This window comes from Buteo buteo, chromosome Z, assembly GCF_964188355.1.
Source record: "Buteo buteo chromosome Z, bButBut1.hap1.1, whole genome shotgun sequence".
Taxonomy (NCBI): domain Eukaryota; kingdom Metazoa; phylum Chordata; class Aves; order Accipitriformes; family Accipitridae; genus Buteo; species Buteo buteo.
Window position 1 is genome coordinate 13,054,682 of NC_134204.1, and position 15,592 is coordinate 13,070,273.

Consider the following 15,592-nt stretch of genomic DNA (forward strand, 5'->3'; position numbering starts at 1 on the left):
CTCTATCCTATTGTTTATCTGCTTATTGCTACCTCAGTGTAGAAAGAATTAAGAAATGAGAATCACTGGAGGGTCTGTAATGACAGCACAGAGGTGGAGAAGGTCCCCTCACACATGTCTATGCAGCCAGTACTGCAAAAGTGCTCAAACTGGCCCTGTGTTACCTCCAGAAGGGGAAGCAGCAAGACACACAACCCCAAAAACCAGGCTAGTCAGAGCTATGTTCCGTGCACCCATGGGGGATCAGTGCTTCGCAGTGCTGTACCTCTGGGCCTAGTCTCTGGGTCTGCACTAGGCTGGACTTTTCTGTACTTTGTTCCTTCATGAAGTAAAAACGAGCCCCTTATGTGTGTCTCTCCGGATTAAAGACAGTCTTCCATAGGGTGCTATGCAATGTTCCACCAAATGAAAAATAAATAATTCCTGTAGTGCATCATTTTCCAATGCGAAACACCTTATCGATGAGAGCCGTCCCCTTTATATTTGGTTTACCTTAGCCTTTTTCCAGCTTCATCCATCTATTTCTTCTTGTGCTGACCCAGAGTAGATCAAATATCTGCATACCTGCCTTCCATGATAAGAAAGGAGGGCAAAAATTTCTGGGTTTCTACTACTGAAGAAGCATTGGCATCGACTGTGACATTTGCCTAAATATTTACCTTTATACTTACAAACCAGAAACAACAAGAAAAGTCTTTTTCCTTCCAGTTTATAGTGCCCTAGGCAAGAACATAGCTCCAAGCTGCTGTACAAAAAATCTGGCCCAGCTGTGAACACTGAGACACAAAAGCTCCTAGACAATATTACTTGTTCCTGAGTTTTGAAGCACATCATGACAAAACCTTACGCTGAAAACAAAACAGGGCTATATTTAGAAAACACCTTTCTAGACACAAAGACGGAAAAAATTGGTTTTGGCTTACAACCAACACCACTCTATTGTATTTTTTTCCTTTTAAGGTCAATGAACTTAGTGCAAAATAATCCCATTCTGATAAATACATCAAAATTCAACGTCCAGTTTTGTAACAGTTTTTGCTCCTTGCTTTGTCTCTCATCTTATTGCATTTCTGGCTTCTTCAGTTTGCTGAAAATCCCTCTCCCCTTTCCTCTGTAGTTTCCATGTTCCTTCTTTGTTTCCTGATTAATTTATTCTTCACTTGCAAATAAGTGGTCACTGATGTGGGAGACACTGATACCTATTACTAATAATTATTAAAAAAAAAAAAAAAAAAGACTCAGAGCAATCAAGCTATGTACACAGCTCATTTGTGCAACCATCTGGTCTCCTTTGGGGTACCTACACCTACCTTCTTTCTCTTTCGTTACGTATACATACTGCATTTCCTTTTACATTACCCTAGAAGCTTTTTGGGGCACAGACTGTTTTGCTACATGCTCTAGAATGCAGCCCATTGCAGCCACAACCCTGTGTGAGGCCTCTGGACATAGCTTTAATAAAAGAACACATTGTTTTTCTCCTTCTCCTGCCTTTCTTTGGATTGTTTCTTGCTCTTCCAGGCTTCTGCAAACAAAGAAAAACTAACAAGTGGTTAAATAGAAAAAGCGAGTGCACCTCAGAGGAACAGAGCAATAAAAAGAGAAAAAATGTATTATTGCAACCTGAATCAAGCCATTTCAGGGCAGTTTTCATCTCTTGCATCTTCTTTCCAATTTTATCATCTCTAGTATCTTGTAAATTGCTGACACTTAGGCACAAATGCAACTTGAAGTATCTGAATTGCCCTATTAATTTTAATGGAACCAGATCATGTATTTCAAGCTACAGACGTGCTAAGGTGACACCCCCACCCCCATCCCCCCACCATTTTCAAATGGCTCTGAGTGACAGTTCAGCAGTTTGCAGGTTTAAATACCGAACTCCTAGCAATAAATTATCAGAGCTTACTACAGAACCTGTCTTGGTCAGCTGTAATGGTGTGTAATTAGTTAACTATCACACGCAAAACATTTTTAAAAAGTCACAGAAGAAAGTAAAGTGCTTCAAAGTTAGGAAATCCCAGAATTAAGATTTTGTCCTATTGCACCTTCATGGTCAATCTTAAATTACATTTAGTCATGTAACTTTTTCTATAGAGTTCTTCCTCATTCAGTGCAGGTAACATGGTACTATTGAGCCAAGTAGTTAACTGCCTTACACCATGTTTATCATACACATTTCAAAAAACTTGCTCTGACTGAAAGTTTATTCTTATCAGTAATGGGAGTTTTTGATGGTGCATTTTCCTATTTCCATTCTAGGGTACATGCCCATACCTTAAATGCTCAAGCATGAGAAACTTAACATGGAAGCACATGCACTCTTGTCTCTTCATGGTCCCCACTGAGGACTTCTGAACTGTGGCATCCCAGCTGAAGGGGAAGAAAGGCAAAGCAAGGACAGCAGAATATCTACAATCCATTTGTCTGTTCTGGTACAGGATGCCCCAAAGCAGGTCCTGGACCACACAGAAGGGAGCAGCACCCGAGTGACTGCTTTGCCAAACTGTCTTTATCTTGGAGCTTCTACTGTCTCCTCACACTGCAGAGGCATAACCAAAATGGGAGGCGACTGCTGAGCACACATCCAGAATTGACACAGCAATCTGAGATCCAAACATGCAACTTCTAAGCTGAAATGATAATCTGTCGGACCTCCCAACTGTAAGCTAAAGAGTAGAGGGCACTGCCAGACAGACTTAGCTTTGGGCAGGTTATAAACAAGGCTTTCTTTAGATCACACATACATAGAGATGCTTGGCAAAGAAAAGGATATGAGGAACAAAACTAGTAGGTAGCTGTGCTGATTGTGGTGACAGACTGGGACATGTTGGTGGAAACTGAAGCCTGACGGGAGTCGCCGTCCAGTATTTTTTCCTGCCTCTGGTTTCTGATGGCATTTACCACTACAGCAACCGAGTGGTTCTTAAATATTAATGCATCACCAGGTCCCTGCAAAATGACAGGACTGTCTTATCTCCACAGGCAGGCATGGCATGGAAAGATTGTGGTAACAAACAAACAAGCAAGCAAAATACATGATTTGGGTCATTAATTTTTGTGAGCACTAATTTTCCTGAGCCTGTCGAACTAGAGAGCAGTCTGTCTGGTGAAAGCATAACCTCAGTTAGTTTTCAGCTGCAGCTGCAAGTGCTCAGCTCTTCTGCAATCCAGCCTGAGACAGAGGTAAGCAGAAAATCTGATTTTTGCAGGTGGCATTCAGCTGCCTTAAATGAGACCCATCTCTTTTCCTCCCATGCTGAGTTTCCAAGGTCTGTAAAATGTAAGGCAGGGCCCGACAGCTTTGTCCATTATATAATCCTCATCTATACCTAGATGATATGTGCCAAATCAGGTATGGATCCTGTTGAAAAAGTAGTAGCATGGGATTTTTGAACCAAAGTTTGCTATATTCATGCCTATGGGGCTGAATGCTCCCACCCTACCACCATATTGTGTCACACCTAAAGAAAGACTGTATTCTTTCACTATGATTTGTATAGCATCAGACACAGCAGATACCAACAGGGCACTGATTTTCACTCTGTATTATAATAGAAACAAGATTTCCTATTTTTATTAAGTTGTTGGAGTCTACTAAGCAGTCGGGAAGCAGGACAATATAGTAACAGCACACAAAAAGGAGGAGATCCCAAGTACTTGTAAAATAATCTGTTTATGGTTACTCTGTTCAAGTGGGTAGTCAGGTTAAAAAGGCTTCAGGCAATTTTCTTTACAGGGGAGAGCAAAACTTTTATTCACAACACTATAAGTAGTTAAAATGTCACTCTTTTTCTTCAAGTAGTACCTATTAATTTTTCTCATTAACACCTATGGAGCTAAACACCTATCTACCGAAGAAACGTATAACTGGAAACCATATTCCATAGCATAACATGGAAAAAAGAATGCATTTATGCTACAGTCTTGCTCTAATCCTTCTAAGCAGTATCACTCAAGTTTTACATGAGAGTTGTATGACATTTTAACTCTCAACTGTTCAGCCATCTTTGACTCAGAACAAAATAATGTGGCATACATGTATTACAGCATTCTAAATATTTTATTTGTTTTGCTCCAGATTCTTTTAGTAGAAAGTGTGGGGAAAAACAAATGTAGACAAAATCAGCTAACAAACAAGAATGTTAAGACTTGGAGTTCTCAGAAGCCTGTCATTTAAACAGTTTATAATTAAGTTCCTGAAGTGGATTAATGAGAGAAGATCTTGTTTGTGAGAATCACAAATATTATACTAATGTTATTCTTTGCCTGTAGCTACGGCTTAATAAATTATCTAATTCCAATTTAGTGGTCTAATAGCTAGTTTCATGGTAGCATGTTTTCCATCAATGGGATTTGGCAGATCATAGAAGGGAGGCTTATGCAAGGTAAGATACTTGTTTTAGATAGGATGTTCCCACAAAGAAAGTGGTTCACTGTTGGGAAGTGCGAGATCATCTAACAGTTTCAGTCCCATGGCTACACGCACTAACCGAAAGTCCCCTGCAGAGTTGTATTTAACAACACTGTCCTCAACTCTAGCACAGAATTTAGCCACCTCTCTCTAGAGAACACTTGTTCTTCAGCAGCTTCACGTGAACTCTCAGTTATGCTGCATCAAGCCATATGGGACAGTCACACCTTCCTCCAACATTCAGATTTTCTTTAGAACCAACAAACAACCAAACTGAACTAAGTCCTGTCTTGCATTTCAGATGGAGATGTGTAACTATCTGTCCAGATTAGAGGTGACACATATGCCATGGAAAGTAAATACCAACTAAATCTCATGCTGAGACTACAGCCTGGAACAGAGACCAGATCTACAAAATGAAGGGCTTGGAAAGGGTCACTGGAATTTACTCTTCACTGCCAACTCTGCCAACAGAAGAACTCAGGGCCACCAACAGAAGCTAGAGAGAGCCAGGTTCAAAATAATTAAAATGAGGTGGTGCTTCGCACAGTAGGCATTAAGCTGTGGAACTTCTTGCAGAGGAAGTTATATATGATAGAAGTTTTACAAGGTTGCAGAGAGAGGCTGGACAAATATTTGGAAGAGAGGTCCACTGGAGGTTACTGATTAGACAAGACATGAAAGCCTCTGGAAATACCTTGAATTAAAAACAGCTGGAAGCTGGAAGAGTAATTAGAAAGAGATATAATTGATGCTTGCCTTGCTTTTACTCTTCCTTAGGCATATAAGCACTGGTGGGAGCCAGAACGGGCACTTAGATCCTTGGTCAAACTACTACAGTCACTCTTCTGGTATTAAGAGAAAAATAAATACAGAATGTGACTCTAGAACTAAAAATGTATGGGCTTCCTGCACTGTATTTTGTCAGTATTTTGCTATCCTTGGAAGGGTAACTAGGCTTTTCCTCTGCAGTGCAGAATGAGCTTGAGAAGTATCACTCAGGCTGGCAGCATATGAGAGCTTTTCTGCCTGGCCTGCAGAAGAGCTTGGTTCACATGTCACATAATTCTACAATCTGTCCAACAAGGGACAAATTCTGCTCCCTCACTTTCAAGAGCAGGTCTGAATAATTCAGTCACTTAAAACAAACAGGATAAATTGAGCTCATTTGTAACTCTGGAATAAATGGCACAGTCTCACGCATGTGGGCAGCCTCAGCTCTTAACTAGTCAACTGGCTAGTAAGTTTGATTTACTGTCAACTGATGTCCTAGCAATCTACAAAGAATTATGAAATGCTAGTGGTTTATGCTTTTATCAGTCATTTACAGACGCTGCAAGTGCAAAGATGTAATTCCCAGAGCAGGCATCATATACACTGTTGTGAAGAAACTTGGAAACAACTAATAAAACCAACAGCCATGCAGAATTTTTTACATTAAAGCTTCATGAAATTCACTGTCAGCAAATGTAATGTGATACACTTTATGGGAATCATTGTCATGACTTTGATTTGATTCTGATCTAACTAAAATTACTACGGAAAGACTGGTATACCATTGTGAACAGCACGATAAACAATTTGCAAAGACAATGAAAGACAGAAGCAAGATGTTCCAGTACCTAAAGCATGAAACTAAACCCAATATTGATCCCTTCCAGCAAATCTGTGCCTATTTTACAGGACCACATTTCTGCTGTCACCTGGAATGTTTGCTGTGGTTAGTCTTCCTTACTTTACTTGCTAAAATAGCAGAACAGAAAAAACAGAGATGAAGGGGAATGAAAATAATGTTATGGGAATGGAAAAAAATGTTTCCCATGTGATCACAGAACAAAGCAAGCTGCACTTTGCTGAAAAGAAAAAATAAGAAGGAACAAAATAAAAAGACGCCAAATCATAAGTGTTATAAAGAAGGTACAATAATTAGAGTTATAGAAGTGGGCATTTCCACTCATCCTCCCTCACAAAAAGAAAAAGGAGTATAAAAAAATACTGAAAAACAGTATCAAAAGGCTTAAAAAAACCTCTCTGGAAGTTAATTTCTGGAACACACAGTAATACATTATAACTCGAGTTAAGACAGGAATACAATTTTTAAAATAAATAAGAATTTATATAGTTTTCAGGCATACCTGCACCTAAACTGACCAAAAAGAGTATCTATACACATCAGAGAGCAATCTCTGCCATTTCCAGCACAGACTGCTCAGTAACTTGCATTGGAAACCTCTTAGGGCAGCTCACTCCTTATTTGTCTGTTACTGGGTTTCTGCCATGTTGCTCTGAAACACTTGGGAGCTCTCACCATGGCAGCCTGTAGATGCCACACTAATCTGGTATTAGAACCAACATTTTCCTTTGAATAACGCTGCTAGGTATTTTGCATTACCAGAGCCCTCCCATCATCCGTTACCTGGGCGGACAGTCCTTTTCGTAGCATTTCTTTTGTCGTGCATTTGGCTGTGTTGCTGGGTCGCAGAAGGAGTTTTTGATTACTCCACTTCCCTTCCGCATGCAGTGGGCAATCTGGCGCCGCACCCCTGCAAGAGAAAGACAAAAAAACCCAGAATAGTAATCCCTGCAGGTTGGGGATGAGCTGCAGAAATCCTCTAGACTGCAGAGTACACCCTGGTTGTACTCCACATCCCAGAATACAGTAACACCTGTGAAAGTCAGTTCTGCTGAATGTCTGAGCTAAGTCAGGTATGAGCATCCTTTAATCAAGCTGAAGAGGCGTTAAGCAGATCTCTTTTGGATCGGATAGCTCAAGCAACAAATTAGAAAGCACTTTTCTTAATCTTAATTTAGTTGTCAGCCTCAGAAAAGGCTCCTGCAGGCCCTGAAGCAAGATTGAACAGCTATGAATGGGTCTTGGATTGCTCACAGACACAGCAGCATCATGCTATTCACAACAATATTTTTGCTGATCTTTTCTTTGTACTTCTGGGAAGGCTGTTTAAGTGGAATACAAAATGGGGTATATGAGCAAAACTATAACCCTGTGACTTAATTCTGAATTCCACTTTTAAGAAGTTTTGGTACAAATCTTTACTGAAAATGATGATGCTAAAACATAAGGGAGAAAATCTTCTGTTTTCTAAATAACTAATACACAACACTCATCATAAGAGGCAAACCACAGTGATGAAGAGACACAGAGAGACATCCCATACATACAATTTGGGCTATTTCTTAACAGTTCCACTTATAAAAACTCCCACTCATTTAACAGCAAGGAACATGCACCAAAATACTGCATTACCCTAGTGTGAATCTAAAGAAAGCCAGTTTCCAGGGGCCTGCTTTCCAGAGAGTTCTGCAATAATTTGAGGTAGGTCCCGTGCTGCAAACCCAGTGTAAAAAAAGTATTGCAATATTACAGTTTGAAAGGTTGTAGCTAGGCTGATATAGAGACATTAAAATAGTGACATTAGGCTGAAACAAATCCCAAAGGACTAAAAAGACTGAAGAAACATGTTTATTAACTCTTGTAAAATTAATTTACAGCAGTTAATATGCAGATGGTAGGTCACTGTATCTCTGCAACTTTCATCCTTCTGCGAAGCAAAGGGCCTAAGAGTGCTGTTATTATGGTGTCAGGGATAAGTGTTAGGCTACTTTGCAGTATGTTTAGGAATCAAGCTTTCCCTTGCCTCAGACCTCCTAATAACTAGTGTGGGAAACTATCTGGAAGATAAGAAAAGTAATCCATAGATAATAATACTTAGGAAATATGAAAATATTCCTCTATACAACATATACTTATGTTCACCTATACAGCAATGTCCCCATATATGGCAATTAAAACATATTTCCTAAAATTTCATGCTAGCATTATGGCTGTCTTGTTTTAAGTAATTTTACAGCATTCAATTTTTCTTTCCTCTCCAAAATTTAACAATCTACTTGTAAAAATAAATACAGAAAAGACAGAATGCCAACTCTAATACTAGGAAATCCAAAGCTAGCAACAGAGACAACTTTTGGTGGGAGAACTGAGCACGGACTGCATGTGTGAAGGTGAGGTTGTAGTCAGATATTACTGAAAAAGGCCTCCACAACACAAGGAAATTAAAAACTTTCCATGCATATTTGGGACATTCCATAGAAGCAGATGGAAACCTGTATCTCATTTTTATAGCACTATATTGATAGTTTTAAGACATCAGGTCGGTGACACTGTGAGGAAATGCTATAGCTTTTAAAGTACTTTCAGACCTGCGACTGAGACATACAAGAAAATTACTGGCAACCTTACAGGTTTTGATGACTGTCTTCTCCAGTTATACATGAAGATTACTTTGCTAAAACAAGGATTAGTTTCACCTAGAAGGGAGGATTAAGGGACTGCAGCCCTGTGCTCCCATTAATACTCTTCCCTGAGGCATTCAAGCTCCAGGGTACACGATGTGGAAGTAGCTGCATGACTGCAGCATGGCTGGATGTGGCTCTCCTCTGTCCCTACGCGACTTCAAGCAGTAGAAAGCTTTTTGGTTTAGTGCAGGACTCCCAGTGAGCAGTCCTCTGTTTTATGCTATGAAAAATGTAACTGGAATAGTTACAACCTTCCTGCTCGTTGTAAACAAAGCAGTTGACAGAAATATGTTTCTGTCCCTTTCAAAATCATGATATGTTGCTGTTACAAGATGCACATAAGATAAGAATTCCTTTGCTTTAATAAATTTTTTAGTGTCAATTCACCTGCTGTAATTCACTTTAAAGCCACTATAAACCTTAGCAAAAGTTTTGTTTCGAGGCTATACATTCTCATAAAACATTTGCTGGTCGCTGGCATCAATAAACTTATTTATTCACACAAACAATTTTTATTATGGAAGTTATGTGAACTCCCACTGCAGTTTCAAAATCTGGAAAGTTTTGGGATGGATGTATGTATTTAAATAAGCCATAAATGCACAGGCTTTTCATCATGACTGTATATATTTCAGTTCCAAAGTTGGAAGGAATCCTGTATGCATATATTGATACATACATGTATATGTGTGTATACATGTAATGACATAAAGATACACAGATTTTTTTTTCAGCTTGAGCAAGGTGAACTAGAAAACATTGCAAAAGTAGAAAACCAGCCACCTCACACTGACCCTGCCCTACCAAACATTTACACAGTTACATAACTTAAATGTGTAATATTCAAGTCACAGATTAAAAATTCTAAATATAGTTAAAAACTAAATAAAATTGGGAAACCTAGACACTATTTCTATAGGGCTCTGAAAGAGTAGCTGTTTTCCTCCTTTCACCTCTTTTACTTCTCTCTGACCTCAGTGGTAACTAGTCCATGCTGACAACTGTTTTGCATGCACACATATGCTGGTTGTATTCATCAGGACCTTGCCTCTGTGATCATAATCCCACTGCAAAGGTCTTGCTTCTTCCTCTGGAGTGGGAACATCCCATTCCTTTCTGCTCACCTTACCGCTCATTGCACTGTAGCCCTTCCCACACCCATGTTTCTTTACACAGAGGCGTACCATCACGGCTCTGTGAAAAAAACCCTACAAATATTTCTGGGGAAAAAAGAGAAACCATGAATGACAACAGTCAGACCAAACAATGGTCTTGATTTCACTAAATCTGCTCAAAGATTGCTTCTACCTCTCTGTGCCACTTCATCCTTAATGCAGGACTTTTCAGATGGGAGGTTGACCCACTCAGCTCCTGATTTTTCACTTAGTTTGCAAAAAAGGTGCCAGTTTAAAATCATTTGGGTGTGGAAGGTTTTTGAAACAGAGATTGGAAATCTGTTGGCTGCATAGCCATCAGTGTGGTCAAAATATAGGCTGAGAACAACAGAAATGAAGGACCAGAAGCAAACATACAAAATGTGTATGCAAAAGAGCATATTTGATTGTAAAACTAATTTGAACATGTAACTGTCACAGTTGTGCATCAAATCAGATACTCTGCAAGGAGTTCACTTCAGTATTTGAATGAACAAATTATATTCAGTGCATGCACAAGTTATGTACACAATACAAGAGCCAATCTTTACATTCTTGGTGTTATAAAACTTAGACCCATAATAGCGAAGGAAAATACCATGACCTTTGTTATCTAAAATCAATGCTACAAGTTTAGTACTACATTTCAGTTCAGGAACAACTGGAGGTAATTTTGCAAAGTAGCCCTGATAAGAGTTGTAAAGGATTTAGAGGGCACATAACAATTAACGCCCAAATAAACCTTATAGTTAAGTCCTTTTGCAAAGCTTCGAAAATTTGCTAATTACTGATGTTATCTATGGAGAAGTAAATTGTTGAAGTTGCCTAATATTCTCCCTTAGTTGCAGCTGGACTGCGATTTACTCCTTGTTACGTTCTCGGAGCTACTTCTAAGAAACATGATTAAAGCCTTTAGACAAGAAAGAAGGATTTATACTTGTAATTTCTAATTGACCATTATTTAAAGAATGAATAATGGGTAGTTGGTCTAGAACAAAAGCTCAGTGGCCATTTAAATTAATCTTCCTATAAAAAAGCTTAAGAGCTTTACATGCTGTCTTGACAGTAGGATCTGGAGGGACAGGCTCTTGGCCAGAGGGTGCAGCAGTCTGCAGGACACTGTGCGATGTGCGCACATGCTGACTGCAAAGCAATTCCCTTCTGCATAAAGCAAATGGCAGACAGAGTCAAACTGCCCTGCAGCAAAGACAGAACAAGGCTCAGGATTTTTACTATAAATTATCCCCTTCAGCGTTAGTTTGCCATGAAATGGATTGCTGTGTAATTACCAAACTATTTTCTACATTGCAAACAGGTATCAGGTATTGCAATGTGTTCTCCTTTACCCTGCATGTAGTATTAGGTATGTCTGCTACAGAAAACATTGATTTTTCAGACAATATTTTTCCCCTGGTAACACCTAAATGGTGTTACTGTAGACTGGCCAGAGCCACTCTTTGAGACTACAAAAGACAGGGGCACATGAAGGAAATGAAAGAAAACATGAGCACATTTGCATCTTCTCTTTTTCAGTTGCAATGGAGTTGGGGAAGGATATGAGTCAGGGCACAGTGTGGTGCTACCTTGAGGCCAAGAATCTTTTAGAAAATATATTTGGGGAGCTGCCCTGGCTTAATTCTGAGAAGGGACAGCTTCAGTCTACAAAGATACTATTCATCACTGGGACTTTTTCCAGGTACATTTCCCTTGGATAAGAAGCTGTATCATAGGGCTAAACCTGTATTTTTTCTCTTAGGACAGATGAGGCTTTCATGCATCAGTCCATTGCTGTGCCTGTAGCCCCATTTGTCACTCCCTAACTTAGCTTCACTCTCTTGGCTCCAGAAAGCATTTGCTCGCATTGTCCTGCTCTCTGTGGCTACAAAAGGCTAAACTGCCCTTGGATTTACTGCTACCATATTGACCAGTTGTGGTGAGAGGCCCTATGCTGAATCTTTAGGCAGGTCCAGGTTTGCCAAGAGAACAAAATTCTAAGTAAGGATCAATTTCTCCCACTGGCTGTGGCTGTCAAAAGTTAGTTCAATAGTTCACCTTCCTTGCCCCTCCCGTTTATCCTTAAAAACTATTGGTTTATTAGTCACCAAATCGTAACTGCAAAATTCCTTGAAGGTTATTTTACTACTACCTTTAGTCTAAATAAATGCAACTTATCTCCTGGACCCCCACTGCAGGCTTGTCTTCAGTAAGATTTGTCATGCAGCACACTAATAGCAGAAGATGATCTTGCCTACTTCAATGCACTTTATCTTACAAACCTTTCAAAACTCTTCAAATGCCTGAGATTTGGCGCAACAGGTCTGTTACTACCAATGGCAATAAATTCTGAATCTAAACATAGTGTACGTTCAGATAAAATCAATCTCATCATTCAAAGGCAGAAAGAAGTCTTGTGGAAGTCAGAGAAGGGTGTTACTTAATCCAGCAACATTGGGAACATTCAGTTCTGCTGTTATTCTGCGTCCTGGTGCTGAACTGAACTTGCAGGGGGGGGTCAAACCACAATAATGCATAACCATGTGAGACTTTCTGGTTCTAGGTCAACGATCACTACCATGCCCATATTCCCTGCTAAACATAGCAAGACTTTTAGAGTTTCCAAATTTCTATAATGATGGAGAGTTAACATTTTCCAAATACACCTTCCCTGTTGCTACACCCTTTTTTTATGCAGCAAAGCTCCAGGTATTTTTGCTGATGTGTTTCTGCTCTGATCATCTGGGCATAAACCTGCTATATTACTGCACCAGTGTGGTGCTTAGGAGGGCCAGCTAGCTCAGATTCAGTGCCAAGCTAATATGACAACAGCACAGCTGATCCACATTCAGACAGCCCAGAGCACCACCAGATTAAGCATCAGGTACCTACAGAACCCTGCAGATAGACTAATATCAGAGCTCCCCTGGTTCAAGTGATGCACTGAAGCTCTGTGCCAGGGTTTCTCTTTTTTCTGGGCAGGGAGTAAGTGACAATACCCTGACTGCATCATATATTAGCAGATCACATCCTCCTTTAAACCAGTTCAGTTACTTCTATAAATATATGTATGTAAGAGGAAAGAGAGCAAAAGGTCTATTCATTTATTTTCTCCTGTCCATGAAGGAATGTAGAGCACTGGGAAGGCTTTCATGCCCGTTTTGAACTGTGATGCACCTCTTGGTCCCCCTGCAAACTCATATCAGTAAGTCCACAGTCTTGCCTGAAACATATCATTTCTACTTAAGCACAGAAAAAGCCAATGAGCTCAAGAAATATTAAGAGCTCAAAGACAGTAAACAGGGGAAGCCACTTATTAAATAAAAACTGAAGAAAACCTCTATCCTGCAGTCCTCTATTTAAGTAACCCATGTGGCAGTTTGAAATCAAAACCAAGTCACAAAGTTCTTTAGCCAGAAGGTAGTACACAGGGTTATAATTCACTTAGTGAGAAACAGTTCCGGGGAAAGTGCAGCTGATGTAAAAAAAACCCAAACCAACACAATAAACAGTCTAATAACACTTCCCTCCCCCCCCCTTTTTGTTCTCATGCTAATTGTTACATTAAACACTATTCACAACTAGGTATCAGAACTAAAATATACAGTATGCAATTAAGCAAAACACTTGTTTTGTGTACCTATTTAAAGAAAATGTTTTGGTTTTTTTTCCTGTTAACCAGAAAGAACATGGTGGTTTGTGCTGAGAGGCTTGTCTCAAAAAAAAAACCCCAAACCAAACCACATTAACATTTGTACAGACATAATATATAGATATATAAACTTCTATATAATATGTCCATTATATATATCAAAATTTTTTTTAATAATATAGGAGTGGTATTGGGATGGGGTAATTTACACTACTCTTCTAAAATTATTCTTTTAATCTTCTAAAATTAAGGCCATACAGTGTCCTTTGTTCAAACCACTGGAAATGCATTATTTCAGTATCTTCCCCAACAGGAAAGATCAAAAAATTGTTACTCCTGTAATCATCACTGCTTCTAGAGTCCCAGTCGGATTTGTTACAACATTTGTCTTTTTCTTTCCTTCTGGAAAGTAGTTAAAGAGGGCAATTATCAGAAAATACAGACAATAGCCTAGCATTAGAAAGAGAAAAGGTTTATTTCATGTTGTTTGTCCAGTGGCTGTAACATTGATCTTCTACTGTTCTGTACTGTTTTCACACGGACGGTCAAAGAACAAGGTTCCCATCCTATCTCCAGGACCCGTCTTCTGTCCAGTGAAACTCAGGCACTAATTCAGACAGAAGGCTGCTGTCTCTTCCCCCCAGGTGCAGGCTTCCTTTCACACACAACATTTTTCTTATCTTTTAAAAATTATTCTTGCAAAGTATGGGCAAAAACCTTTACTTTTGTAAAGAAACTTTCAGTCTTTTTATCATTATTGTTGGTTTACTGCAAGCATTATCTCATTGATCTGTTAACTGCTTTAAAGAAAGTTTTCCTGCTAGCATTTTCTGTGTGTTACCAAAGGCAAACTTCTAGACCTGTTGTTAATCCTACTTCATGGGCGTCATTCTGCTTGTCTGGTTTAATATGCTGCACAGAGCTACCATATAACTGCAGCTGTTCCCAAGCCATTGTATTGAGAGTGGCAGAGACATGTAAGTTCTCAAGACTGATTTAAATAAAGTAATTATTGAGAAATACACAAAAAGCATTGTTGCTTATCAAGGCAGGACAGAAATGAAGATTATTGTTTGTAGTCAACATATTGGAAAGACTCAGTAGGGAAACAAAGGCAGGTCATAAATTAGTATTGCTGGGAAGTAGGATTATTGTGAAAAATATTGACAATGAATTATGAGGAAAAGAAAATTTTAGTTTTTCATTTTGGTTCACAGAGGTTGAGAATTTCAGGGCAGGTGTTATAGAAACATATTTGCCTTAAATGCTTTAATAACATTTTATTTGAAAGCCAAAGTACATTATTGTAACAATGTGATTTGATTTCCCATCAAATGCAGCTTAAAGAATTTACCTCTTTGAGGATGCTGTCTGGATTACTTAAAGATGAGATTTGCTAGTAATGAAGACAAACAGTAACAGAAAAAGGAAGTGAGGAATTACCTCTTCCACAGGTAACACTGCAGGCTGTCCAGTCTCCATACTGCCAGAAATACTCTGGCTCCCCAATCTCATTCTCATTACTTTCTTCTTTACGTACAGTATATTCATAATGGATTCCAGGGTTAGTTTCTTGAAAAAGTAGCTGGAAAAAGAGTGTGGTTTATTTAATTACTTATGATTTTAATAATCTACTGGGCCAAAGCTTTCAAAGCATGAAAACAGAAGAATCAGCAAGGTTTAAAGCAGCCCATTTTGAAGCCTACTACCAGTTCAGAAAAGCAGACTAGCAAAACTTCCATTTGTGTGCTGATAGTGGGATATGTGTCTCTTTCTAAGAAAGTTGCTTGTCAAGCACTTTTGCAAGCACAGGTGGGAGTAAGTGGGTCAGCATAATTGGTATGCTACTGACTGTAAGAAAAGATAACGCAAAGTCCATCCAAGGCACTGCCAAATGTGCTGCTGATTAAGAGCTACTGCCTATCACCATTATAAATAATAATTTCCCTACTCTTCTGAAATAGCTGTTACAAACCAACCACTAGACCAGAAACCTACAGACTTTATTCAGACACTGCTTCAACAGTATTTTCAGTGTTTCTGGATTAAGAAGGAAAATTC

At 39.1% G+C, this 15,592-nt stretch overlaps 1 protein-coding gene across 5 annotated transcripts in view; it reads right to left on the reverse strand.

The window, feature by feature from the left end:
- The window catches only part of ADAMTS12 (ADAM metallopeptidase with thrombospondin type 1 motif 12), a 167,240-nt gene that overhangs the window by 24,894 nt on the left and 126,754 nt on the right, over nucleotides 1–15,592 (reverse strand). For all 5 annotated transcript variants that reach the window (XM_075020419.1, XM_075020418.1, XM_075020421.1 and 2 more), the window contains 2 exons: nucleotides 14,975–15,116; nucleotides 6,831–6,957 (listed from right to left, as the gene is read on the reverse strand). In XM_075020419.1, coding sequence (XP_074876520.1) covers nucleotides 6,831–6,957; nucleotides 14,975–15,116 — 269 coding nt within the window. The remainder of the gene's footprint in view (nucleotides 1–6,830; nucleotides 6,958–14,974; nucleotides 15,117–15,592) is intronic.